The sequence below is a fragment of the Leucopleurus acutus genome, assembly GCF_964270905.1.
Source record: "Leucopleurus acutus genome assembly, chromosome: 5".
Taxonomy (NCBI): domain Eukaryota; kingdom Metazoa; phylum Chordata; class Mammalia; order Artiodactyla; family Delphinidae; genus Leucopleurus; species Leucopleurus acutus.
Genome location: NC_139147.1, coordinates 74556103 through 74583443, shown reverse-complemented (window position 1 = coordinate 74583443; position 27341 = coordinate 74556103). Strand labels below are relative to the sequence as shown.

The window sequence follows — 27341 nt, the reverse complement described above, 5'->3', positions numbered from 1 at the left end:
TAAAAACTTAAAAAAAAATCTAATCTTGCCTCAATAAAAACGACATCATGTCACTGTAACCGGCAGGGGGGGAAAAGGCTTGAAAGTTGCTGGCAGCGGCCCAGCAGAGTTCAGGGGTTCTGTTGGCTGCGCTGAATTCCCACGGGAAAGGTAGAGGGAGAGTACTGCCTTTCAGGTGAGCCTTGGAGGCCCCAGGAAGAGTAGGAGGATGACATAGCCCCCCCCTGTAATCTCCCTTCACTCTCGGCATTGCTGTTATCACGGCTCAGGGCCTGGCTTCCTCCGTCCCTGTCCCTTTTCCCACCTGCCTTCCCTCTCTATGTAGCTCTCGGCTGTGCACCTCCCTCTGGCTGGCTGACTTGGAGGGAGAGACAACAGCCAGCCTGGGACATCTCAATGGCCCAGACCTAGAGTCAAAGAGGGTGGTACCCAATGCCCCAATTCCACCCCAGTGTGGAGCCTTTGCAAACTCAGCCTTATGTGATCTGAGCCTAATACAACAATAAAAATGGCAGGTTAGCTGCAGTGGCAATAGCTACCACTGGCCCTTCTGCACAGGAGCCGCGTCAGCCCTGGGGAGGGCAGTGCTGGGAGCTGGTTCTCACAGCAGCTCAGTTTACCTTCAATTGGTAGTTGCTGGCTGCTACCAGCCATTGGCTGTTCATTAGCAATCCCCGGATGTGTATGCATGGGACCGGTAAGAGTGACTGCCTCTGGGGCAAGGTTTGGGGGATGAGGGCCACAGATGGAAGGGTTACTTTTCAGTATCTACCCTTTGTACTGCTTGAAAATCTTAACCATATGCACTTTTTAGTTAAATCAATGAACAGATAAAGAGAAATCCATTAGCAGCAAATGAACCCTCAGTGATGCCTGCCTCTCCTGACTTCTCAAACTGGGGTACACAGGACCCACAGAGGTACAGAGTGGCCCAACAAGAGGAAATCTGGAACTTCAATTTTCCTTGAAAAGTTGGGAAGAGGGAGCAGATATATTATTTTTATATTAAAAGAAATAGGAATATATGCAGAGTATAATGCAAAATGTACTTGGATGATTAAGAGGAAACATAATATTTTCTTTTGTACGATATGCCATATACCAACGAGCCAGCCAACAGGCTAATGAAGTCTTCGGTGCCAGTTCTTGTGCTTCAGGGGCCCTGAGGCTGCAGGGGTGCTTGAGGTGTGTCTGTATCCAGGGGCTGCTCTGTGAAGCTGAGTCTAGTTAGTATCCAGGGACCAAGAGGGGAGGAGGTCAGAAAGTCGGGGCTGGGGACAGCGGTGGGGCTGAGTTTTGGAGGATAGGAAGGATCTTGACTGGCAGAGAGCACTGAGCGGGGGAGTTTATGGGCATGTGTTTGTGGCCTGAGCAGAATGTGGCAGAGGGAAATGTGTGATGCGCTGCAGGGAGAAGGAAGGTGGACCCGGATGGTAGAAGACTCTGCTGAGGGGCTGTGGAGCTCAGACTCAATGCAGCCAGCCAGTTCTTCTCAAACTTGTTCCTGAAGCCCCACTTCAAGGTGGAGGGAGGAGCATACACTCCCTGGGGGGGTCAGGAGGTGGCCAGAAGCTGCCCATCACATGGGAGATCTTTCCTAGCAGTGTTAGTTTGACCTTCAAAAATACACCCAAACTCCAATCAACTCTTTGCTACCATTCTGGGCCAAGACACCTTCATCTCTTACCTGAATGAATGTCATAGCTTCCTAAGCATGATCTCCTTGCCTCCATGCTTGCCTACCCCAGAGCAACCAAAGCCATCCTTTAATAATATGAAGGAGATCATGTGACCTCTTTGCACAAACCCTTGCAGTGGCTCCTGCCTCCCTCAGAGCGCAGCCAGGCCGTTAGAATGGCCCAGAGCCTGCCCCATCCAGCCCTGCCACCCTCTGCATCCCCTCCCTCTCCCTCCCATTCCCCCTTGGTTACTTGGAGCCAATCACTCTGGCCTCCTTGTTTTCCGAGAGCACATCGGCCAGACGTGGTCCTGCCTCAGAGCCTTTGCACTTGCTGTTCCCTCTCTTTAGGAAGCTACCCCCCAAGACGTTCACGTGCTGGCGCCCTCCTCTGTTTCAAGTCTTTTTTCTGAGGCCTTTGCTGCCTGTGCCATTTAAACCTGCACCTCCTGGTACTTCCTTCTCCCCATCCCTGCTTGATTTCTCTCTCTAGTACCTGTCATCTTTTAATATACTATCTTACCCATTTATTTATTTTGCTTGTCTACCTCTCCATCTAGAATGTAAGCTCCAAAAGAGTAAGGATTTTTTAGATTTGTATTTATTTATATTTTTTATTTATTTATTTTTTAAAATTTCTGCTTTTCTACCATGTAAAGTCATGCAACTCCTCCTTAAGAAAAGTTCCATTAATAAGTATAGAAGGAATAAGGGAAATGATTAGACTACCCCAGGAATGATTGCCATAGGCAAGATCCCCTGATGGACTCTAAAATTAGTGAGCGGAAGTGTAAGCAGAAACAGAATATTTGAGTAGTCTTGAAGTAACACTCCCCAAACATTTAGGAAATACAAAGGGGAAAATCCTAACTGTACAGTGGCCAGTTCTGGTGGAAACCACCTTCACCTCGTGATCGTGGTCAACAACAGCAGTGAAATATAGCAGCATTGTACAGTCCCCGACATGCTGCCCTGGAAAGGGCTCACCAGCCCTGTGCTGTTCTCCTTAGCGGCAAAGCTCCTCGTATAGTTGTGAGAAAACATCAGACAGACCCCAGTGAAGGACACTCCCCGAAGCAACTGACTAGTACTCTTGTCGTATCATGACAGACAAGAAAAGATGGTGGAATTATCACAGGTTGAAGGGGGACTCAAGCGACAAGATAACTAAATGCACTGTGGACCCTGGATGGGATCCTGGAACAGGATGAAATACCATAGAAAAAATGATGAAATCCAAAACAAATCTATAGTTTGTACCAAGATTATTTTTCAGTGATCAGTCCGTGGTTATATAAGATAACCATGTCACCAGGGTGGGGTGTGTAACAGAGGTGAAGCTGGTTAAAGGGTATAAGAGAGCTGTACTATTTTTGCAAATTTTCTGTAAGTCTAAAATTGTCTCAAAAAAATTTTAAGGGTCGTTGGAGTCAAAGTTGGCAGTTATCTTTCACTGACCTCTAGGCTTTGGGGCTGAAAGTAGGGAAAATAAGTCTAGGAGTTACTATTAAAAGTGGAATTGTGGGGCTTCCCTGGTGGCACAGTGGTTAAGAACCCCCCTGCCAATCCAGGGGACACGGGTTCGAGCCCTGGTCCGGGAAGATCCCACATGCCGCGGAGCCACTAAGCCCACCGTGCACCACAACTACTGAGCCTGCGCTCTACAGCCCGTGAGCCACAACTACTGATTCCACGCGCCACAACTACTGAAGCCCGTGCGCCTAGAGCCCGTGCTCCGCAACAAGGGAAGCCCTGCTCGCCGCAACTAGAGAAAGCCCGTGCTCAGCCATGAAGACCCAACGCGGCCTAATTAATGAATTAATTTAAAGAATAATAATTTTTAGAAAAGCGGAATTGTGGAAGAAGGGTCTCCACAATTAGTTGTTCGAGCGACAGCCCTGCGTGGCATCTTTAGAATCCTCTTTCCCCACCGTGACCCAGTCAGTCGCCAAGACCTGAACCTCTTTAATTCATTCCCCCCAGCCCTCCAGCCCCCCTTTAATGAAGAGGGTAACGAGTGGGACTCTGGAGAAAGGGTGCCCCTAAACGCCCATAAAGAGACTCCTTTGCAAACCACTGACACAGACTGACCAGACAGGTGGGAAGAAAACGAAGGCACGTGACATGGAAACCAAGGGGGAAGAGTTGCCTGACCTCTCAGCAAATGAAAGGGAAAATCTATAAAACTCAAAAGGCCCAGTCGCGGTCACGCCACACAATCTTTATTCAGTGAGAGAAAGCGGTGGGCCCCGCACAGGGTATCAAAGACGGAGAGCCCACATTATCTCCAGTTTTTCCTCAAAGAACCCAGCATATTTGGGTGTTTTTCTTTTTTTAATCTCCCCCCTTTCACTTATTGTCTCAGGGTAAACACTTGTGATTCATAAATGCCTGAAGTGTGAATCAGAATTCTCCTGTTCAAACCAGCAGAGGCCACATCCAACGGTAGCCCACAAGGTATTATTAATCATTAAATAGGCACATATAAGAACACTCAGGTGAAGGAGCCATTTTTCTTTTCTTTCTTGTCTTTTTTTTTTTTTAAGGAAATTAACAAAGCCCAAACCTTGAGTTTGAACTGTTTAGAAAAAAAAATGTGATTTTTGTTTGTTTGTTCCGCTTTTGGTTTGGGGGTGGGTTTTGGTTTTTCTTTACCACTAAAGACTTAGTCAAATTCAAAGCAAAAAGAGCAAATATTTCAGGTGGGAAAATGTTCTTTCCTTTGGAGTCTTCCTTCAGCCATTACACAATGGCCTGAGTGTCAAATTGCAGCAATCGCTTTTTCCACATTCACATGCCCAAGAAAAATGGATGTACTCAGCCATGGTTGGTCAGTGCAAGAGTCCCTGGAAGCATTGCTATGCTGTAGCCATAACCCAGGTGCAAACTCGCAGGTGGGGAAGCTTGGACCACACCTGCTCTATCGAAGAAGAAACCGAGTCATGTCAAACATGCCTTAAGCACAACCATCCAACCATCACAGGGCCTCCCTCTGACCGTCCCTTCTCCTATACACACTAAGGTCCCCTAGGTTCAAAACTGGGGCTCCTCCCTGTATGGAAGGTAAATCAATGGCATCACCTTCCAAAGATGAAGAAATGTTAAAACATTAGTGACTTAAAAATAATATTTTGGGCTTCCCTGGTGGGCAGTGGTTGAGAGTCCGCCTGCCGACGCAGGGGACACGGGTTCGTGCCCCGGTCCGGGAAGATCCCACATGCCGCGGAGCGGCTGGGCCCGTGAGCCATGGCCACTGAGCCTGCGCATCCGGAGCCTGTGCTCCGCAACGGAAGAGGCCGCAGCAGTGAGAGGCCCGCGTACCGAAAAAAATATATAATAATAATAATATTTCTTAGGAATTCCCTGGCGGTTTATTGGTTAGGACTCCAGGCTTCCACTGCAGGGGGCCTGGATTCAATCCCTGGTTGGGGAACTAAGATCCCGCAAGCCGCATGCCACGGCCAAAAAAAATTTTCTTTTCTTCTTAGGAAGCATCTCTGATAAAAGATACCTAAATAGATGAACAATCTAGGACCTGCCACTGTAGGCCCACAGAACTACGATGGTCATGTGTCCCAGTTTTTATGCCAATTGTCCTGACATAATTGTTAATAGCATTAGTTTTCACTCTCAAAAGTGTTCCAGTTTAGACTATAAATTATACGGGCACCTACAAGCAGGAAAGGTCTCAGACGTTCATCTTTCCCACTCATCATGGAAGTGTGACTGGCATCCAGGGAGGGCCTGCCCATGTTTACTCTTTTGGATGAAGTGTCCCTCTACAGCCCTTCCGGTCCCTCGTGTTGTCGGCGAGCGGGAATAAATCCACCTCCAGTCCACATCCTGTGTGCCTGGCCCCTGCCGATGCCCTTGCCTCCATCTAGAGCTCTACTTTCCATGGGCCTGAGGCTCATTTTAATTATTCCAGGCAGGGCTACACCAAGGTCTGCACCTGCCCACAAACAAAGCCACCAGAGTGCTTAGATGGTAGAGACCCTCCTCCCTGGAAAAGAAGAAGCCAGCTAACTTTTTGGGTTCCTCCTGGTCCCACAGCCTTTTATTCCTAAAAGACTGCTGAAGCTTTTGATTTGTCAAATACCTGTGGACCAATTATCACAGTGGTTGTCCATCCATTTCTTTGAGAATATTAACATATGAATATTTTTTAAATGAATTGAGTGTCTATCTTGTATGCCAGATATAAATATAAACATATATATGGCATATATATAGCAATATGATAAAAGCATCTGAGAACTTATATTGTATGTCCAATATGCCTGGCACTGTTCTAAACATATTCCATATATTAGTCCTCCTAGCAATCCTATAAGGTAAGTACTATGAATTTCTCCCCATTTAACAGGCAAGTAAAGTGAGGTACAGAATAGTCATGTCACATAGCTAGGAAGTGAATAAGCTGGAACGTGAACCCAGGCAGTCAGGCTCCAGAGCCTTTGCTTTTTAGCCACCCTGAACATATATAGAGATATGCGCTCAACATTCCTAACAAATAATCAACGGGTCAGTCAAATCTCAGCTGTAAAACATTGAGGAAGGTGCTATTTAAATATAAGAGGCCATTTCACCTCGACTTTACAGCCCCCTTTATCAATAATACTCGGCATCGTAAAACAACAGGTGTGTTGGGGGTACTCTGTAAAAACAGGTGTTTTTGTGTGCTGTATTGACACTCTTTTAACCCAGTGTGTCTGGGCGTGATTCCTACCTATTCTTGGTTACACGCAATCTTCCACGAGGGGCTGGCATGCATAGGGAGAGTGAGGGCAGGAGAAGAGATGAGCAGTGGTCCTTCCTGGGGACCAGGTGTAGGCTTCCGCACCTCCCGGTGACTGCCCACCAGACTCACCTTTCCCAGGTATCCTCCTTGTTTTCTTTCCCAATTTTCCAGCAGGACCAGTGATCTCTCCCGTGGCCTTTTTCCTTTCCATCTGCTGCCCAGTGGTGGAACCTGCCTGCTTACATCTTACTTATTAACTATACGTAGATATGGCAGACTGCGATTACAGTAGAATTGTTTGGGAGCTCAGTATCTCGCTCCTTCCCACGTACCTTACCCTGGGAATTGCTTTGTACTTTCGTATTGCCGTGTGCTGGTGTGTCTTTAATAACCATCAATAAAGATAGGCCTGGGAAAACACAGCCAGCCGTAGATTCCTCTCAATTCTCCTGATTGCAACATAGGAGAGCTGTCCGCAGGAGTGTCCCTGCTGCCCAGAGGTGCTTACCCAGAGGCGTCAAAGTAAACCCACTCCTTGGACTCAGCAACCGAGGAAAATTTAGAAATGTACCCTGACCCTCTCAGGGGTCCATTGAATCGCCAGTAATACATTTTTTTAAGTTGAAGTTCACTCGTGCATTTATTGTCCAATATTTGGGGGTGCTGACTCTGTGAAAGATATTATAACTGACACCGTAAGGAGTTTCTTTGCTTCTTTATCAGAGAAGCAATAGAGATGAAGAATGTGGAGAGTAAAGGGGCAATTTTTATAATATAAACCTGGGATGTTGCCCCTCTGCACAGATGGATAGCATTTGAATAGCAGGAAAGGATGGAAGTAACTGTCAAAACAGACATGTAGTTTTGCCCTCCACATAGTAGGTGCTTGCAAATAGTCATTGACCTGAATTAAGTTGAACAGGCAATTGGAGATTGGGCGGCTTTCACCCCTGACAAGATTGTCTGGCTGCCATCCACACAGGTTCACTCCATACACAGAAGACAAGCTGCGACTCCACCCTCTGTCCAGATGACTTGGAGTTCTAGACCAAGTCCAGGTCTGTCCCAGGGGCCGGGACTTTGAGGGTAAGTGAGGAGGGTGTAGAGGGTTGAACAGCCCCCCAGGACAGGGAGCTCAAATACTTGAACGTGAGTACCAGGTCCCTCTGTGACTGTGGGAGCCTGGTGAGATAAAGGCCACAGCTGGATCCGTGGGGATGAGACCCGCATAGCTTGGCAACCTGCTCCAGGAGACAGCCGACGCTCAGGGACTTTATCAAGAGAGCTCCATCGGTCAGGCAGGAGGTGTCACCACTCACAGCCTCCAGGCTCCTCTCCGATTTCAGTCAAGGGGCCTGTAGAAGCCCAGCCCTGCAAAAGGAGCTTCCTCTCCCCTATTTTCCAGAGTAGAGGCAGAGTTGGGCTGAGGGGACCCAGAATGCACTGCAATATGTGGGCAGTTGCCCACACGGTCAGGGAGCTGGAGATGAACCCTGGGTCCTCGGTCCTTCCCCTGGCACTAGAAGAATTTGATGTGCTTGCCTCCCCCTCCGCTGAGTCACCCTGCCGCCTCCTCTCCAGGACGACCACCCTCAGACTGGCTACAGAGCAGGATGCAGTCTCCATACTGCCCATTCCCTGCCATCACCCCCAAACAATCCCACCGCTTTTTCCAGTCTGTGGGCTCTTGTGTTATGCCTATAGCAATACAAAAGCATAGAACAAATAACCAGTGAGGAAGAGTGATACCAGTTCCAGAGTTCTACAAGCGCCCTCAGGCACAGACCCGGTCTCCCTTCCTGAGATTTTCCAGAAAGCCTCTCAGAAGGTACCAGATGCTGAACTAAGCAGCTCAGCCCAGTGAAAACTATGCTCATCACCTTTCCATGTCCTTTCCGGAACCTGCTCAGTCATCTTCCTGCTAAGTGGGATTCCTTCCCTTCACCTTCTCCACCCTGGCTTCCTGCCACAAGAAAGTACCCTTCCTCCTTGCTCCCCGCCCAAGATGTGTCCTGCGGATTACTGATACTCTCTAACAAATTGACAGTCATCTCCCTTCTTCCCTCTGTTCCAGTTTCTTGACATCTTATTCTTGCCAGTGGCTGAGAAAGGAAAGTTTGTTCTCTCCCGGCCTCTAAGCTCCCTGCCCTGTTTCTCTAGAGGTACAACTTTCCAGGAAGCTTGTCTATCCTATATCCTGTGCCCTCAACAGCCCACGGTCTCCTGAACTAATCACCTGAATCCTCTCTCTCCCCATCCCTGGGCCTTCCACCATGTCTTTCTAGGCTAGGTTATAAGGCTATATATGAGGACAGAATGCTGTAATGAACTATAAAGTGCTTTGTCCACCGTCAAATACTACAAGGCAAGAAGACAGGTGCCCTCCAACTCTGTGGAAGAGACCAGAAGCTCCCGAAATGCTAGAACCCACCAGAGTCTTAAGTGGCAGTTGTGGCAGCTGCCCGGACTGTCTTTTCTTGTTCCCTAAACCTGATACATAAAAGGAAAATGTATATCTCACATGCAAATACCATCTCTCTACCACTTGGAAAAATTCATTCTTTTTCTCACCTCTCCCTCTGCTTTTCTGTGTGGCCCCGGCGAGCAGCTTCCTGTCTCCTGGAACTCAGAAATCAAGATCTCTTCTTTTCCAGAGGTCACAGGGTGGTGAGCAAATTCTAGAGGGAATCACGGTGCAGCAAGCCTGGCATTTAACCACGCTGTGTGCTGGGCACATTCTGTCACACCACCACACTCGCCCACAAGCAGGTAGCTCTGATTCTCAACCGGAAAATCCATCTTCGGTGGTAATGTTAGTCACTTGCTGTAGATGATATTTCAAAACGTTCTTCTCATACAGATACAGAGGGGCGGGTTTCTGGACTGGTGGGTAGGAAACTCGAGCCTAATTCTGGCCTTCTCCTCCCTCTCTGGGGAGGCTGTTAAACCTTAGTCCAGTCATTTCTTCCTAGGTTCAATTTTCCTATGCATTCAATGAACGGACCCATTAAGCCACCTGTTAGGTCTCTTACTTTGCCTCCCCTACCCCTTTCCTATAAGCCGAGGAAAATAAGCAAGGGCAACAATGACAGCGACTTTGATTTAAAATATGCCTTATACACTCATCCCATATCACTTTCTGGCCCTAGGTTTTATCCAAATGATTCTCTTGGTTAGCTGCATTGTTTTTGTTTTTGATTTTTTGAGAAGCTTGATCTGATGTCACAATTTGAGCAGCTATCAGCAAGCCCAGCAAACCCATGCCCTGGGTTTAAAGGGGCTAAGACTTCCCCCCACCTTCCTGAGTCTTCCAGAGGCCCCTACAGGCACCAGCCCCCGTGCAGTTCTGAGCCTTTTACACACAAGGGTGCAAGTCAGCAACCGTGCAATCCCTCAGAAATGCCCGCCTTCATCCCTGGGCTTGCAGGCTTGCCTCACTGCAGCCCTGCTCAGAGAGTAAAAGGTTAGTTGAGAGCACATTTAGAGCCTGCCCGCCATGGCTGCTGTGGCCAAATGTGGGAGTTAAGCTGTCCCCGGTGCCCTGCCCCCGCCCCATGGGAAAGGCTTTCCTGGCAACCATCCTCTTTTTGGGCCCATTAGAAAAGTGCACATTCCCTTGGTCCCACTGGCTGTGGTCAAGTTTTCCAAAGGGCTGGGGGGAAGCAGAAAGCATTACAGCCTGCTAGGAGCCAATGCTGAAAAGCTTCTGTTTTTCCACCGTCACCCGCGATTTGCAGTTCGAGGTCCCAGCTTGGCCAGAAACCAACTAGGCAGTTTTGTTTAGAAGTAGCAACTTATTTTTATCAAAGATGGAATGCAGAGTTGCGGTCGTTTCGAATGCCACTGCATGGCAACCAGGACTCTTGCTGCAAGCATTCCTGAATCCTCTTCTGTGGGTAGACACTTGGCTTTCTTGCCTATCCCTTCCTCCATCCAAATGCTGGGTGCAGAGCCGCTCAAGTGCCTCAAAATTAAGAAAAAAAAAGTTCTGGAAATTCAAAGTATCTTTATTAAAGTACCTATTTTATTTAATCAATTAATTTATTTAAAGTGTCTATTTTAAATCCAAGTTCTGGCAGTGATCACAACTCTATAAACCCATCCTCAGTTTCCCAAAGCCCACAGCACTCTGGTGTGATGGAAAGGGCTTCGAGCTGGCCTCTGGCCCCCACTCTGGCCCTATGTTGCTTGAGCCAGTCCCTGGCCCTCTCTGGGCCTTAGAGTACCCACTTATAATTGGAGATTGCCTGGACCAGCTTCCTCAACCTTTCTGGGTCAAAAAAGCTTTGAGATTCTACTAAAAGCTGTGGACTCTCTCCTTGCTGGGGCGGGGGCGGGGGGGGGGGAAATGATGCATTTGTTCATTCATTCAAAAAGTATTTATTAAGCTCCTGCTAAATATGCAGGGAGAGACATAATTTTGAATTCCATTTCAGGGGGTTCCCTGGGGGTTCATCCGTGAACCTTAAGGTCAGAAATCTCTGTCGTGAATTCTGCTGTGATGAGCATATATGGACTCATCTAGAAGGACCACAATAATGATTTTAGTAAAGGATCACAAAACTACCGGTCAGGCAGATACCAGAAGACGAAGGCAGCAAGGCAGTCATTACATCATGCAGGTGATGCCCGGCTTCCCTCGCCTTCTCGGTGCCCCCAGCCAGCACGCGCGAGGGCAAACACGCGTGCACACCGGGGCAGGAATGTGCTGTTTCTGGGCACTTGTACTGTGGGGAGCTGGCTGCAGCCCTACAGAGACAAACATCTCTTCTATCCTGGGCTTTATTTTTCTCACGGTCTCTGAAAGGGCTGCGATCAGGTGATAGGTGTGGGACTGCTCCCTGTACAGGTGCGGAGCAGGTATGGAGGGGAGGGGAAAATCCGCCCAGTGTGTACTTACTCAAAGCTCTTTCAATAGCCCTCCCAGGATAGCTCTTTGGCAGGGCAGCTACCACGTCCCTGGCAGGCTGCAGGGAATCTGAGTGTGAGAAAGTCAGTCAAGCGGAGGAAAAGAGGGGAAAAAAAAAAAGCTTCAAGTCCTCAGGCAAAATACCTTTTTTCTTCTTCTCTCACTCTTTCTCCTTTCTTTAGCTTTAAACCAAACCCACAAACCATTCTGATACCCAGGGACAAAGGAGAGTCTCACTAGAGATGCGGTTATTTGTTTTATGGTTTAAAGCAAACAGGTGATGCAATAAGATGGAGAAAAATCACCCTTCATGGGGCAGAAAGGGGGAAGGAGACAAACACAGCAGCCCCTGATTGTATTTATTGGGCATGATACAGTGGGAAAGATTCCTGGTGTTTTGCTGGTCTCACATGGGGATCAAAGAAATGACCTCCACTGATGAACAGGGTTCAGTTTTCTCTGTGCTTTGGGGGGAGGGGTGGAGGGGATGAGGAAGACGGAAAAATAAAGGCTGTTTCTCTCTAAGGAGGGCTTTCCAAATCCAAAAGGCTTTTCTTGAGTTTAGGAGCTTAGTTACCCATTTGAGAAGGTGCGGAGAGTGTCCCGTTGGTTGGTACTATTTTCACTGCCCAGGATAAGGATGCTGAAAAATAGCATCTGAGCACACTTGCAAAGAAAGTTTCTACTTGAATGTTTGGGGTGGAGGGCTGACAATTTCATGGCTTGGTTTTTTGTTTGTTTGTTTATTTGGTCCAGAAACAAATTCATGGCAAAATTTTGACCGGCTCTATCTGAAAATGTGTGTGTGTGTGTGTTTAAATTATTTGCTCATTCTACCAGTCTAAGCACTCCTAAAGTGGCAGTAAACGAGTTGTTGATTAACTATTTGGCCAATGAGGCTGTTTTAGGCACTGCAGTGAGACCATAACTTGACTATGTTCAACATTCTCCACGCACCTTCAGGGTGCCAAAGCCTCAGGAGATGACAGAAACAGGGGAGAAAAAAAAAAAACAAAAACAGGCTCTTAGGCTAGAGGGACAGGGGGTGGCATGCCCTGCTAGTTAATTAGGGCCCAAGAGCAGGCAGCAGTCAATGTCATAGCAGAGTTTAATAGAGGAAGTCACTGGTTCTCATAGATTTGGGGGTAACCTGGAAAGGGTTAACTAACAATCTTCCCTGGGAAGATTTTCATTCCTTGGAAGAATCTGGGTCAGAGTATTTATGCAGTTTTTAAAAAGTCAGATGCTGAGCAGAAGCCTTTTAAGAAGCTTGCAAAGTCTGCACAGCAGAAAGCAGGGTAACTTCATAGTCTCATCACCTTTCACCAAGAGGATGTCAAACACACAGGGAAACTCCACTTTTTTCAAAAGCAACAGACAATTTTCTGTCATCACCACTTTTCCATCTGTTTAAAATAAGAAGGAAAAGTCCTTCCCCACTGGCCCAGGTTGCAGGTCAACAAAGGAGGCATTGTTCATCATTTCTTCAGAACATGATAGGACACAGCCCACTCTGCAGTGTGTAAAGAAAACAGCAAAAAAAACCCAGAGAGTAGCCTGAGGGGCAAGAGCGAGTAAACTCGGCCTGCAATGAGGTACAGGTTTGGCTGCACACTTGAGGGCTGTCCTGGAAGACGGAAATGAGGCTTGGAAGGTAAATTTGGTCCCAGTCACAAGGATTCCTTGGTTGGACTCCAGGTTGTGGAGGAACATTGCAGTAAAGGGTAGGCAGGTTTCTGCAGAACTTGGATCATTGGACAACGTGCAGTCAACGCCCAGGTGAGCTAGTTCTAGGCAGGTGCTTCCGGGTGTCAGTCTACACCTGTCACCTAGGAACCTCCTTTACTGGTAGGAACCTCCTTTACTGGTTTGAACCCCCTAACTTGGCCCTCTGCCTCTGAACCTTGCAAACCACTCTCCACGTTTTCCCAGAGCCATCTTTCTAAAGGAGAATTTTGATGTCCCTTCTCTGCTCGAGAGCATTTCATAGCTCTCCACTGTCTAAAGATAAATCCAAAGTCATTTAGCAAGATGTTTAAGGGCCTTAAGTCTCCTCCTCCTCCAGTGCCTTCTTACACTCCTGGCTGTCACACACCCTAGGCTCCAGACCATGTTCCCTGAATAAAGACCTCAAGTTCCAAAGTCTAGGCTTTCAGGGCCATGGGTACGGCCATCCTCCCCAGCCCCATGACTCACCACATTTCCAAAGCTCCAATCCTACCTATTTTTCAAGATACAAAGCACAGGACACCTCCTCCAGGAATTTTTCCAGGATACCCCAATTTATGAGTAATTCAATTATCCTAAAACTTCAAAGCATTTTACTTCTATCTAGATATATAACTGTCTCTCTTGAACCTAGGACCTACCAAAGGAATATACGTGGAAATAGGCAGATATCAGCTGCACTTAAGAGTTCAGTGTCTCTCTGCCCTAGGCTCCCTGAGGGCAATAACTATTGTATTTATCCCTGTACCCCCCCATATAGACCAGAAACAGTGTTGCCCATACAGGTGTGGTTCAGTGTTTCTTTTAGGTTCTCCTGATCTGATGGCTTGGGCCATCATCCAAGCCCTAAAAGAAAGGAATAATAGAGGAATGCTCGGTCATCAATCAGAAAATCAGAGTCTGTCTGCCTCCAGAGTTGCAACTCCTTACAGGCTGCCATTCTATCTCTCGTCGTGGTGATCCCAGGGTTTTTAACACAGTGTCTGGCACAGAGCATGCGTTCCGTAATGAGAAGACAGGGGCTTGCCCAAGGTCACCCAGAGTCGGGAACCGCTGAATCTCATTCGGGACGAGATCTGGTGAAATCATTTACAACATTATCTCAGTGGGGAGCTCAGAGGAAGGAAGGAATGAAGTGACTGAGAAATGTGTGCCAGGCCTCCGGCGGCCTCTAAGCCTAGGGAAGGGCTGGGAGGGCGGGGGGCGACATCAAACAAGACGCGCTCGGCTCCCGGGCTGCCCCGAACCGCCCGAGCAGCGCCCCGAGCTCCCGGGCGGCGGGAAGGGCGGAAGGGGTGGGGGCGTGGGGCCCGGCGACCCGGGCAAGCGGGCGGGAGGGAGGGACGCAGCGGCGTCGGTGGCGGCCGGCCGGGGCAGTGCGCGTCGCCCGCCCTGCGCGGCAAATCCCCCAGGGAGGCCGCCGCCAGAGCCCTGGCGCTCCCGGCCCGGCGCCCGCCACGTGGCACCCGGCGGCGGCAGCGGCGGCTCCTCCCGGCGCGCGGCCCGGCCAACCGGCAGCACGCAGCCGCCCGCGCCGCCCGCCTCCTCCCGGCCGCCCGCCGGCGGCCTCCCGGGCGCAGCGAGGGGGAGCTGCCCGGCCGCCCTGGACCCGGGGAAAGGGCGGGCGGCGCGAAGCCGCTTTAACCGTAGCCGCCGAGCGGAGGCAGGAGGCTGACCCGGCCGCTTCCTAAGTGCGGTCAGGCATCTCGTGACCGCGGCGGGCGCCGGAGGCCCCGCGGTGGGAGGGAGGGCCGAGGCTGGGAGCAAACAAGAAGGCCCCCACCCCTCCCCCGGGCTGTTGCTAGTGAGGCTTTCGGCAGAGTTAAAACCTCAAGCCCGAAATCAGGGGTGGAGTGGGGGGTTGGAATAATTCCCCACTCTCCACCCCAGGGCGTGCGCTCCCCGCCCGGAAGGGCTGACCTTGGCCCGGCGGAGTTGGGGGGGGTTGGGGGGGTGGTAAGCTCCGGGTCTCGGCTCCCGCCGCCCCCTCGGATTCCTGGCCCGGCGGGGGCCAGAGGAGGGGGGCCCGGACACACACACACACCACACGCGGGGAGACACACACACACACACACACACCCCACACGCAGCGCGCGCCAATGAGCCCCGGCCAAGGCGCAGGGGGCGGGGTTTTCCCAGGCTCTAGCACAGCAGCTGCTATTTACCTTCTTGGCTTCTCCCGGGGACCAGGAACCAGCCCCCGCGCTCCGCCGCCCGCCGCCGCCCCCCGCCTCCCTGCCCCCGGGGCGCGCGCACACACACTCACACACGCACGCACACACACATCCTCCCGGCCGGGCCGCAGCCGCGGCGGCAATAAAACATCCTGGCACGTGCTTCGGCTCCTGGCGCGCCCTTGCCGGCCGGCTGATGTCAAACTGCAGCTCGGCTGGTGTAGCTCTTAAAGGGCCCGCGCGCGCCGGGTGCCGAGGCTGCCCCGGCAGCCCGCGGGGCGAGAAGGAGGGAGAGGCTGCCGCTCCGCTCGCCACCTCAACATGCGGCAGAATCGAGAGCCGGCGGGTGGAAAGGGAAAGGGTGGCGAGGACGCGCGCGCGTCCCTGAGGCACTGCCATCAAAGCCCCCCTTGTTCATCTTTCATTTGAAATTCCATTTCCTTTCTGCTCAGTTGGAAATTATTCTGATTGTTTCCTGGGGAAACGCGGGGTCCAAAGCCCCAACTCTAGAAGAGAAATGAGGGCCGGGCCGGGGTGGGCGTGTGTCGGGGGGAGGGCGGGGATCAAAAACCACCTTGCTCTGAAAAACCTGCAAATGTAAGATGGAGGCACTTTTTCTGCATGCAAGAAGGAATTTTTTTGGTCCGTTTTCTGCATGGTCGACTTTCACCCCTCTCCTCCCCCGAATGTGCGGAGTCTGAGCGGGAAATCACTTGGATGTTTCCGTAACTTACACCCTTACACAATTCCCCCCTTTTAACCACTGCAATTATAACCTTTTATCCTTGCCCTTCTAAACCTTTTTAAAAATATATTTCAAATGAACTTCTTATTAGCGTCAAAGTAGCTCTGTTACACATGAACGGAAGTAAGGAGCAAAGACCCTAGCCCCAAAAGAAATAAACTAGACTAGAGCAAACCCAATGTGGAAAAATCCTCTCTAAAGCAAAGCCCAGCAGGGAGAGTAGCAAAGGGTTAAAATCCTTTTGATTGACGTTGTAGCCTCTGGTGCCCCGGGCTCAGGCGCGCGCCATTGGCCGCCAGGCCTTGTGCCTGGCGGCCAATGGGGGGGCGCGGTCCACGAGCGGTGCCGCGTGTCTCCTCCTCCCATTGGCTAAAAGTTACTGTGGGAAAGAAAGTTTGGGAAGTTTCACACGAGCCGTTCGCGTGCAGTCCCAGATATATATAGAGGCCGCCAGGGCCTGGGGATCACACAGGATCCGGAGCTGGTGCTGATAACAGCGGAATCCCCCGTCTACCTCTCTCCTTGGTCCTGGAATTGCGCTACCGATCACCAAGTAGCCATAAGATATTGTAATAAACGCTCAGCACTTGCTCAGTAGTTTTGCGAAAGTCTCAAGTAGAAGGGACATAAACAAAACAATTTTTTGTGTGTGTGTGAAGAACTCCAAAAATAAAATTCTCTAGGGATTTAAAAAAAAAAAGAAAAGAAAATGCCAGCTGATATAATGGAGAAAAATTCCTCGTCCCCGGTGGCTGCTACCCCAGCCAGTGTCAACACGACACCGGATAAACCAAAGACAGCATCTGAGCACAGAAAGGTAAGGGCAGTACCTGCATCTCTTGCAGCCCCAAGAGATTAAGACGGGGTTGGGGGCTCCTTTCTCCCTTAAAATCGAGGGGTGAAATGGCAGGTCCCATGGGAACTCAGCGCTCTTTTTTTTTTCTTTACAGTCATCAAAGCCTATCATGGAGAAAAGACGAAGAGCAAGAATAAATGAAAGTCTGAGCCAGCTGAAAACACTGATTTTGGATGCTCTTAAGAAAGATGTAAGTGGGTAATTCTGCTTTTTTTTAAAATAAAAAAACAAAATACTATTTCTCAGGTACTAAGAGTGAAACCCCCTTGCCAGCGGGATCTTCTCCGCCTGCACTGCATTCTCTGAGGCGGGAGGGCTGAGCCCCTTTAGCCGGGGTTTAGGGATGTCGCCACCACGGCCGGCGGTGGGAGGGACCCCCAGCACTCCGAGGCCGCTGGCGGGGCTCTCACTTTCCTCCCTTGCCTCTTCGGTGCAGAGCTCACGGCATTCTAAGCTGGAGAAGGCAGACATTCTGGAAATGACAGTGAAGCACCTCCGGAACCTGCAGCGGGCGCAGATGACGGGTGAGGGCGGCTCGCCGCGTCCCCCTCTGCGGGCGTCCCTCTCTCCCCGCGGTGATTTCTTCCAGACTTCCGCCCGTGGTTGTGAGAGGCATTCAGCTACATTTTACTGCCTTGGCTCACTCTTGCGTTCCCACGGTCTGGGGCTTATTTATAGCCACAACTCCAAGTTGTTACTGTTCCGGAAAGGGAGGGAGAGAGGTTGTAGCAGCAAGGGCTGCGGGCGGCTTGGCAGTGGGGGAAGCGGGTGGGAGCGAAAGGACTTAGAACCGTGGCGGTTTTTAAGCTGCGTGGAGCCTGGGGTCATCTGGTTTAACACTCCCTCCTCCCCCACTACAGAACGGGAAATACGGCTCGGATGGTGGAGAAGGGGGGAAGGGCATTATCCAAGGTCACATCGCGAGAGGGTGGGGAGGAGGCAAATCTGAGGCTTGAGGTCGGTTTAAATGGAGCGACAGGGAACGGAGAGGGAGCGTCTCGGGTTCGGTCGCCAAGCTAGTGTGGAGAGGCGGATGGTTTTTCTAAACCCAGCCCGGTAGCCAAGAGGCAGTGCCGCGGGCGGGTGGTCAGGGAGGCGCGCGGCGGGGACCTCCCAGGGCGGAGGCGGCGGCTTCGGGGCCAGGGCTGTTCGGTGACCCGTCTGTCTCCTTCTGGCCCGCAGCCGCGCTAAGCACAGACCCGAGCGTGCTGGGGAAGTACCGCGCCGGCTTCAGCGAGTGCATGAACGAGGTGACCCGCTTCCTGTCCACGTGTGAGGGCGTTAACACCGAGGTGCGCACCCGGCTCCTCGGCCACCTGGCCAACTGCATGACCCAGATCAACGCCATGACCTACCCTGGGCAGCCGCACCCCGCCTTACAGGCGCCGCCGCCACCCCCTCCAGGACCCGGAGGCCCGCAGCACGCGCCGTTCGCGCCGCCTCCGCCGCTCGTGCCCATCCCCGGGGGTGCGGCGCCCCCTCCCGGCGGCGCGCCCTGCAAGCTGGGCAGCCCGGCTGGAGAGGCGGCTAAGGTGTTCGGCGGCTTCCAGGTGGTGCCGGCTCCCGACGGCCAGTTTGCCTTCCTCATCCCCAACGGGGCCTTCGCTCACAGCGGCCCGGTCATCCCAGTCTATACCAGCAACAGCGGGACCTCCGTGGGCCCCAACGCGGTGTCGCCTTCCAGCGGCCCCTCGCTCACGGCGGACTCCATGTGGAGGCCGTGGCGGAACTGAGGGGCTCAGGCCACCCCTCCCCCTAAATTCCCTAACCCACCTCCCTTCCCTCGGGACACTAAACAGGAACTTGGAGGCTGGGAAAGAAGGGAGGACTTTTGTGATTAAGTGGTTACTTTGGGTTTTTTTTAATTTCTAAAGTTACTTTTTTGTAGAGAGCTGTATTAAGTGACTGACCATGCACTATATTTGTATATATTTTATATGTTCATATTGGATTGCGCCTTTGTATTATAAAAGTTCAGATGACATTTCGTTTTTTACACGAGATTTCTTTTTTATGTGATGCCAAAGATGTTTGAAAATGCTCTTAAAATATCTTCCTTTTGGGAAGTTTATTTGAGAAAATATAATAAAAGAAAAAAAAAGAGTGAATGCCCTTATGTCTTAGAACTGATTATTTCAGAATATGTAAAAAAGGCCTCAGCAGAATTTGAATTACGTGTAATCTGAGAATTCAGGAATTGGCTCTTTTGTTATTAAAAGAACATTTTTAAAAATCTGTCCAACCTTCTACCAACCCTCCTTGAACTAAATTCCATTTAATTTGTGAGAACCCATCTGATATGGCTTCCCTGATCAATTTGTGGTCAATCTCTTAAAGGATTTCAAAAACTTTTCTAGTTGCAATTGGGTAGTTCATTCAGTCCTGGCACTCATACTGGCTCCTTCTGAGGAGGGTGGAACAGGGCTGAATTCATGAAGTTCATCAATCCGGTACTATTGCCCACTGCACATTTACGGGTGGCTCCTGCACCACTACTGCCCTGGGGCAGCTCACCAACATCCAAAAACAGTCTTCATAGCTGCAGCCTCCAGCCTTCAAGTGTCGGAGTCTTCCTTTAATTAGTCAGTCTTTAGGTGCAGCTAGACATTTTCTGTACCAGCATCTAAAAGTTTGAAATGCCTCTCTGCACCCTCTTCAAGCAAGCTGAGAAGGTCAACAGATTCCTTCTGCCAAGGAACAGCTAGTTAGACTCCCAAGTGGAGCCCGAGTCCAGATGATTAACACCAGACATATGTTTTTGATAAGTTTCTGCGCTTGGCTCTAATAGAGAAAGCATGTGGGGGCCTTGCTGGCAAGCACACAGGCCATCTTCCCCTTTTAATACAAACAGCAAGCGACCCCTTTGCTTGGTCATGCCCCATTTCCAGGCAAGATGTGGGCTCCAGATAGAAGCAAAAGGGTTGTCTCCGGTTTCAGCTCACATAACCCTCCTTAACAAGTCCTAACTCAAAGCGGACAGCTTTAAACTGTGCCAGGATCTGCAGGGAATTTCTTCCAAATCCCATCACAAAGGCTTGTCAGATTTTGTCAGATTTGGCCAGGTGTTTGACTGCATCCAGGTGTTGGGGAAATGAAAACCACGAGCCCTGCGAGACCAGACACATCAGCGGCGCTGTGGGTCTGGCGGACGCGCCTTCCTCCCCCACCGACGGCCAGTCGTCCTCCCTGCCCGGCCCCTCCCGCCAGCCTCCTCTCACCCCCCTTCTTTTGGAAGGGCTTCTGGGAGGAGAAGGATGAGGCGGGAGAGATCAATCTTTGAAGCCTTCCTAACAAAGATAAAGCCAACGATTTTCTGTCTTGTTTCAAAAGCTTTACCTCTCCCCCACCTAGCTGGCCTTTTCCACAGGCCAGTGTGGAGAGCCGCTCTATCACAGGAATGATCTAGCAGACAGCAGTCAGTTTTCTCAAATACCTTCCACCCAGTTTCAGACCTAGAGTGAGACGTTTAAAAGATACTTTAAAAATTTTGGCTCCTACTTGCATCATTTTGTGTCTGGGAAAGGTGTCCAACACACCTTCCCCTCAGAGAAATACACACATACACACACAGTCTTCTTTATCATATCATTTTTCTGCCGTTTCTCTCTTGTTTAAACACAAACATGTCTTTTAAGACACCCATTCCAAGCTCAAATGCTTCACTTGGTAAATCTGTCCTCTGGCTCCGCTGGAAATGTCCCAGCAGAAATAATGGAGACAACAGGGTCTCATTTTTATAGAAGTACATTTATGTTCTTAAAAATTGACACACACACACAGTGAGATCACTAAATCAACTCAAAACTAAATTCTCGTTGTCTTTTCCTGCGCTGAAGGGGAACAACTGAAAAAAGTGGATTTTAATTAATATCATCAAAAGCACACAGATATGGGGGGAGTGACTAAGGAAAAGAAGTAAACATTTGTTCGTTTGAAAATAATTAGTAGTTTGAAAATGGTCATTTTTTTCCCTGAATTTGGGTGTAAACTAGTAGATGAGGCATTTCTGTACAATACAGAAAGAAAGGGGAGACCCTAGGCCCCAATGGGGATTTTCAGGCTCTTGTGTCAGCTCTGCCACCAAACTCACTGTGTCACTTTGGATGAGTCATTTCCCTTCTCTGGAACATTTCCAAGTCCGTAAAATGAGAGGGTTTCTGTCTAAGGCCCTGTGCCCTCCTGCACCCAGGCTCTTTCTGGAGTAATTAGTTGGGGGAGAGGAGAAGCTTCAATCTGGCCCCCACCCGATCCTTCGGGCCTGAACTAATTGCACAGCCTCGGGTGGCACCCAGCAGCCCCTCTGCCCCGCCCCCGGGCGGTGACGATGTCTCCTGGAGATCAGGCGCGGCTCCCAGCTCCACGTCCGGATGCTGGCCGCCGGCCTCGCTGCCGCGTGCATTAGCCTCTCAATGGAGACCCTCGGGGCTCCGGCCCCCCGCCGTCCCCGGCAGCATCCGGAGCGGAAAAGGCGCTGAACTAGAAGGGGGCTCTCCTGGGTCTAGACGGGCGCCTTCTCTAAGCGGTGAATTGCCGCGGCTGGGAGGCGCGCCCCATTGCACCCCACGTGTTGCTGGAGTGGGGACCCAGGGGTTAAGCTGGACCCCCTCATCGTCACCGCCGTCCCGGGAAACCTGTCATTAAAGTCAATTAACTTTTCCCACACCCCTTGGCCGGTAACAACCCGCTGCTAGCTTCCTCCCCGGCTCCTAAGTGCAACCAGATGGGCGGCCGAGCTGCCCCCGCCGCGCGCCCGCCGGGGCCGCCAGGGGTTCCAGGGAGGCCGCCAGGGCCCGCGGCCCGGGCGGGGAGCAGGTCGGGGCGGCCACGCCGGGCCAGCCCCGGCGGCCCTGCAGCCAAGGTGGTTTGCTTAGCAGGCCCGGCTGCTTTCTGGCAGGAAATGAATAGCTCCCAGATGAGCTCAGGCAACCTGAGAGGTCGTGAGAACGGCGCGAACCCCCGCCTGTGCAGCCGGCAGCCTGCCAGGCCGCGGGGGGAGCGGGCGGCGGCGGCGGCGGCGGGAGGCCGGGAGGCCCGGCAGGCGGGCGGGCGGCGGCGGGGGGAGAGGGAGGAGGGAGCCGCTGACACACGAGCCCGCGCCCGCTCCCGCTGACAGGCAGGCAGCCGCCCGCGCCCGGCCGCCTCCCCCGCTTCCCCGCCCGGGGCCCCAGCGCCTCCCAAGCAGCAGGCCCTTAGCCGCAGAAACGCGGCCGCCCGGCCCGCCGGGCCCGGGGGTGGGGCCGCCTGCCAGTGTTTTTCCAGTTCCCCCGGTAGCTCCGGGCCGCATTTAGAAGCCGGGAAACTGGGCCGAGGCCAGTGTCAGGGCAGCACAGGCCCTCGCGGCCGCCGGAGCCCTGCCAAGCGGCAGGCCAGGCCTTGGGCGGGGGGGGGAGTGGGGGGGATGGAGGCGGGGGGGGGCGGAGGATGGAGGGGGGGCGGAGGATGGAGGGGGGGCGGAGGATGGAGGCGGCGCGGGGAGCGGTCGGGCAAGGGCGGCTCAGCGCACACCGTCGTCCCAAAAAAGACAGAGCCAACAGACGGCAACTCGCGACTCCGTAAAAAAGGAATCTCATCTTCGAAAACCCATTACCTACTAAGTGCCCAGTAAGCCCCCTGCAAGCGCTAAAAAGATAACACTAAGTCCCACCGAGCCCCTGCCCTCCCAGAGCTCTCAGTTTAGCTGGGGAGACAGACAAACAGCCAAGTGACTCACCCCCGACCTGATGTGGGACGTGCCAGAAAAGAAGTTTCAACAAAGGGCACCTAAGAACAGAGAGATTGATTTCTGATTTGAGAGGAAACCAGGTAAGGTCTTCAGAGAGTTGGCACCTGAAGCGGAGAGGTGACAGATGCGTTCCACAGGAAGAGATGGGAATGGAACTGTGAGGGAAAACGCAGAGAGAGGTAAATATGTAAGTCCAGTTTGGGGGAATTTCAGGAAGTTTGCCATGGTGGTACTGAAATTTTCAAATATGTGAATTGGCTCAGAGGTCAAAAACATAGAGCCAACCAAGGTTGTCTGCTTCAGTCCTTGGACTGCAGAATAGCCCAGAGGTTAAAAGCACATGATCTGGCTTCAGGTTGTTTAGGTTGTAAGTGCAGGCAAATTACTTATCTTCTCTGTGCTTCCTTTGTACTGTACGTGTCATTTGTACCTCACAGGGTGGTACGGCATAGGGTTGTGAAGATGAAATGCATAAATGCAGGCAAAGCATTTAGCTTGGCATGTAAGCCCCCAGTGCATGTCAGCTATTAATGATTCCTAAGCCACAGTGAGGGATGTTCACCAAACGGGAAAGCCAGCCCTGGCCTTTGCCCAGTGATTTCAGGAGCTGCTTGTAATTGCACCGGGCCCCATGTGAGAGCACCACTGCTTCTTCCCTAGGTTCTGAATTTCATGTATGCATTCAATAACTATTGAACCAGGTACCGTGGAAATAAAGGGAAAAGAAAGGCATGATCTCTGTAGCTATAAAGCTCACAGTCTAGTAGGCCCAACAGACTAGTTTAAAAACAAAAATGAATTACTCTATGTTAAGTGTCATAAAAGAGGAGTAGTGTACACTGGTGGTACAAAAAGATGGTGACACGTTGTAACAGGTAACTTTTGCGGCCTCCAAATCATGATTAATTTTTGTATAAATTTTTGTGACCATAGAAAGTGCTGGTATAGTAAATAACTAGTCAAATTCTACCTAAGAAAAATTAGCGTCAAATGGTTAATTTTAAGATTAATCATTTTACAATACTAATATCTTTCGAATGAGCACAGTCACCTTGATATGGTCAAGGAATGCACTGGGAGTCAGGGAATCCTGGTTCCAAACTGGCCACTGCCTGTGAGATGCTAAGCAAATCCTCTTAAGTCTCTGGTCTTCAGTTTCCTCACTGACAAGGTGAGAAGCTTAGACCAGAAGTCTCTGAAGTCCTTCTCAAGTCCACAGTCTGTGATTATCTCCTCAGCATGCTTCCGTGTGCCTCTGCATCTTGACACTTGTGCTGTGGCTACAAGAACCTGTATCTACAAGAACCTCTATCTGGCACATTTCAAAACTTTCAACCAAGGTCCTGGGATGATTTTACATCCAAGTATTTTCATCTGCAGTTAAGGATTTTGAAACAGACCTGAAGCATGGGCCCTGTACTTCCACTGTTGCAAGGAAATAGGCCACATGTTTTCTTGGAGACCTGCTGTGTTAGTGAGAATCGTGTTCACTGTGTGACCCATCAAAGGAAGACTACATCCAACAGGATAGATGTATCTAATATCTGCCACTAAGACCCTATCCTTCGCTGTGATATCTTGTTATCTTACCTGGAAAACAGAATAGCAAGAGTTAAAAATGCCATCACTTTCCCTCTTCACCCTAAGCACTTTCTCCCCACCCCCCTTCACTTGCACACGTCTTTTCTGAAAAGAGAATGTGGTCTGTTGATTACCAGACTCTCTCCATTTAGGAAACATATTTCCCCAGCTGGTTAGAGTTTTTCCACTAGTACACTTACTGAAGTAACTAAACTTACTGAATTAGTCTGGTTAAACAAGAAGAAATTAGTGAAGTCAGTCTGAATTAGTGAAAAATCTGAATTTTAAATATCCAATAGGAGGAAGAACAGTAAACTTGGCAAATACTTGTAGTGAGTCTGAATTCACAGTTTACAGAAGCGCTTGCTTTCATAAAACTAATGCACTAAAGTCATTTAAAGACTGTATTCTCTTAAGCAGGTTAAACATAGCTCTTCAGTATTATTTATACTATAAATCTTTATAGTAAGAATAATAACAGCCATGATTTGCAGCTCAAGTAAATAATTGAAGTCTAAATTAATAATACGGCTTGGGCTTCCCTGGTGGCGCAGTGGTTGAGAGTCCGCCTGCCGATGAAGGGGACACAGGTTCGTGCCCCGGTCCGGGAAGATCCCACATGCCGAGGAGCGGCTGGGCCCGGGAGCCATGGCCGCTGAGCCTGCGCGTCCAGAGCCTGTGCTCCGCAACGGGAGAGGCCACAACAGTGAGAGGCCCGTGTACCGCAAAAAAAATTTAAAAAAATAAGGCTTTACTGCAGCTATTCTTTCTATGTCTGGATATGTTTCCAATTGTAATTTGCCTTTAGTGAAGCAGGGATCAATGAATCTTCTCTTTTTTTTTAGAATTGCAAGTATCAATGATAGCGATGTTATTTAAGGAACATTCTTTGTAGTTTACTATTTTGTTATTCACAAATGTGATCTGTTTTCATGTGAAACTAATTCTGCTAGTTTAGTCATCAATATGAGACATGAAATTTATAAATCCAGTTGAGAAAACCTCCAGCCTAGAGAAAAATTACTTCAGTTGACAAACACCACCACCCTAACCTTGATGTTTTCTGTGACGTAGTTTCTCTTCTATCAGCTTTTACCCTAAGCCATAAATTTGTCCCTAAGGCATCAAAATGTAAAACAGGGATATTATTCCTCAAGGGGGCCAGAAGAGGGTAAAGGCCACGTCAAATCAGTTTCAGAAGCAAGTACCATATATGACATTTAGGAGTAAAAGTAAGTAAGCGTACTCGAGGCATTTCTTCATTTTAGTGAATACCCAATAGATATCTGGGGTCAGGGATGAGATACAAACCATAAAGGAAGGCTTCCTTTACCCCAGATTTGTGAAGAACAAATACTCTTGAACATAAGTTATTCTTTCCTGTGTCTGTTCCATAATTAGGACCCATAAGATTATTTTTATACGAATAGAATCTTGAAGGATCAAACAGATATTTCCCTTAAAACTCTATGTAACAAAGTAATTGTGGAATTGCCCATTAATACCTTACAGAGGAGAGAAAGCCTCTAAAAAACTCTGAAACCAAAGACTCGTTTGGATTATTTTTGTTTTCTTATTTTGGAGTTGGGGGAAGGGCACGATGGGAAAGGAGCATAATGTATGATCATCTAGAGAACTTGGAAACCACTGTGATCTCCTTGAGATTTCATTTTAAGTGCAAACCAGGGAGTATAGTATCCATCCAAAGAAGAGACATTTTGAAACAGTTTAATGCTGGGAGCAGTTCATAAAGGATAACTTAAAATGTCATTCTTGCCTCAAATATTCGCACAGCTCCTATACAAAGACCTGAGGCTATAGTCATATTTACATGCATATGATAGTTTAAAAATAGAAGTTGGATTTCAAACAATTGATCATCTTGAGACATAGCAACTGGTTTCTAACCTATGTGGGGTTGAATTCAACTTATTATTAATAAATTTATTTATTTTTGGCTGTGTTGGGTCTTCATTGCTGCGTGCGGGCTTTAGTTGCTGCGAGTGGTGCGCGGGCTTCTCTTTGCGGTGGCTTCTCTTGTTGTGGAGCACGGCTCTAGGTGCACAGGCTTCAGTAGTTGTGGCACGTGGGCTCAGTAGTTGTGACGCGCGGGCTCTAGAGCGCAGGCTCAGTAGCTGTGGCTCACCGTCTTAGTTGCTCCGGGGCATGTGGGATCTTCCCTGACCAGGGCTTGAACCCGTGTCCCATGCATTGGCAGGGGGGTTCTTAACCACTTCGCCACCAGGGAAGCTCCTCAACTTAACTTTGTAAAAGCCAAGTTTTCATGTTCAGTGTACAGCCTCCAGCCACGGGTTCAGATCTTGCTCTGTGCTGCCCCTCATCTGATGGAGTCCCTCCTCAGCCTTTCCACTGTTCTCTCTGGAAACTTGTTCTCTTAAATAAATGCCCCTCTACCTGCAGCCTTGATATGAACACCCCCGCCCCCCTGCACTGCCTGGTTCTGCTTTTCTTTTGAGCCTACTGGCTGGGTGACACATCATTTTGCCCACTCCACGTGTGAGTAGGGTAGGAAGCAGGGTAGGGGAATGAGGGGTACGGGTCCCAGGGCTGCAGAGTGAGGACCTATTCCCAGTGCCATCCCCGCCCCACCCCAACACCCTTGCCCAGACAGGGCTTTTCCTTCCACTGGGAAAAGTGTGGTGTCATCCAGCTCTCCCACTCCTTGGTTGTCAGGTCCTGGTCAGCTCTCCTTCTGACTGGTCCTGCCTCCTCCCCTTAAGCTTATCTCCACCTGGCTCCATCCTTCCCTTCTTTCTCAGGGACTGCACTCTGGATGCCTTTCACCTTTATCAGGGACATGGCCCACAAAACACCAGCTCTTATTCCTGAATTTGCAACCTCCTTTACAGTTTTTACTTTTTCCTCAGCACATAAATACATTTATTTTTCTACCGTCTTTCAGAGCCAGCTTCTGCCACCCTGCACTCCTCTCTCCACCCGTGACTGCCCTCCTCCCTTCTCACCAAGGACCCTAGACTCTAGTTCTAGCTCGTAGCCTCCCCTGCCTCACTTCTCTCTCACTGTTACCCCTGCAGCCAGACTTCTGAATGCCCCTCCCTCTCTGAACAAATCAGATGGTCCCTCTTTTGTTCTTTCCTCTGTCGACATTTGTGAGGTTCTGACCATGTGCAGACTCCATCCTGGACATTCCCTCCTTCCTTAGCCCCCCTGACGCCTCTTTTTCTT

General features: G+C 50.1%; 1 protein-coding gene and 1 pseudogene across 2 annotated transcripts in view; one reads left to right on the top strand and one right to left on the bottom strand.

Moving 5' to 3' along the window:
• LOC309961759 (D-aminoacyl-tRNA deacylase 2-like) overlaps positions 1-27341 on the bottom strand; it is a 454943-nt pseudogene that overhangs the window by 359899 nt on the left and 67703 nt on the right. The window contains exon 2 of the transcript in view: positions 21817-22019. The product of the transcript in view is annotated as a D-aminoacyl-tRNA deacylase 2-like (transcript). The remainder of the gene's footprint in view (positions 1-21816; positions 22020-27341) is intronic.
• On the top strand, positions 16320-19026 carry HES1 (hes family bHLH transcription factor 1). Its single transcript, XM_082839093.1, has 4 exons — positions 16320-16792; positions 16926-17021; positions 17268-17355; positions 18014-19026. The coding sequence occupies exons 1-4, from the start codon at positions 16685-16687 to the stop codon at positions 18562-18564; spliced, it is 843 nt and encodes a 280-aa protein (XP_082695219.1). The 5' UTR covers positions 16320-16684; the 3' UTR covers positions 18565-19026.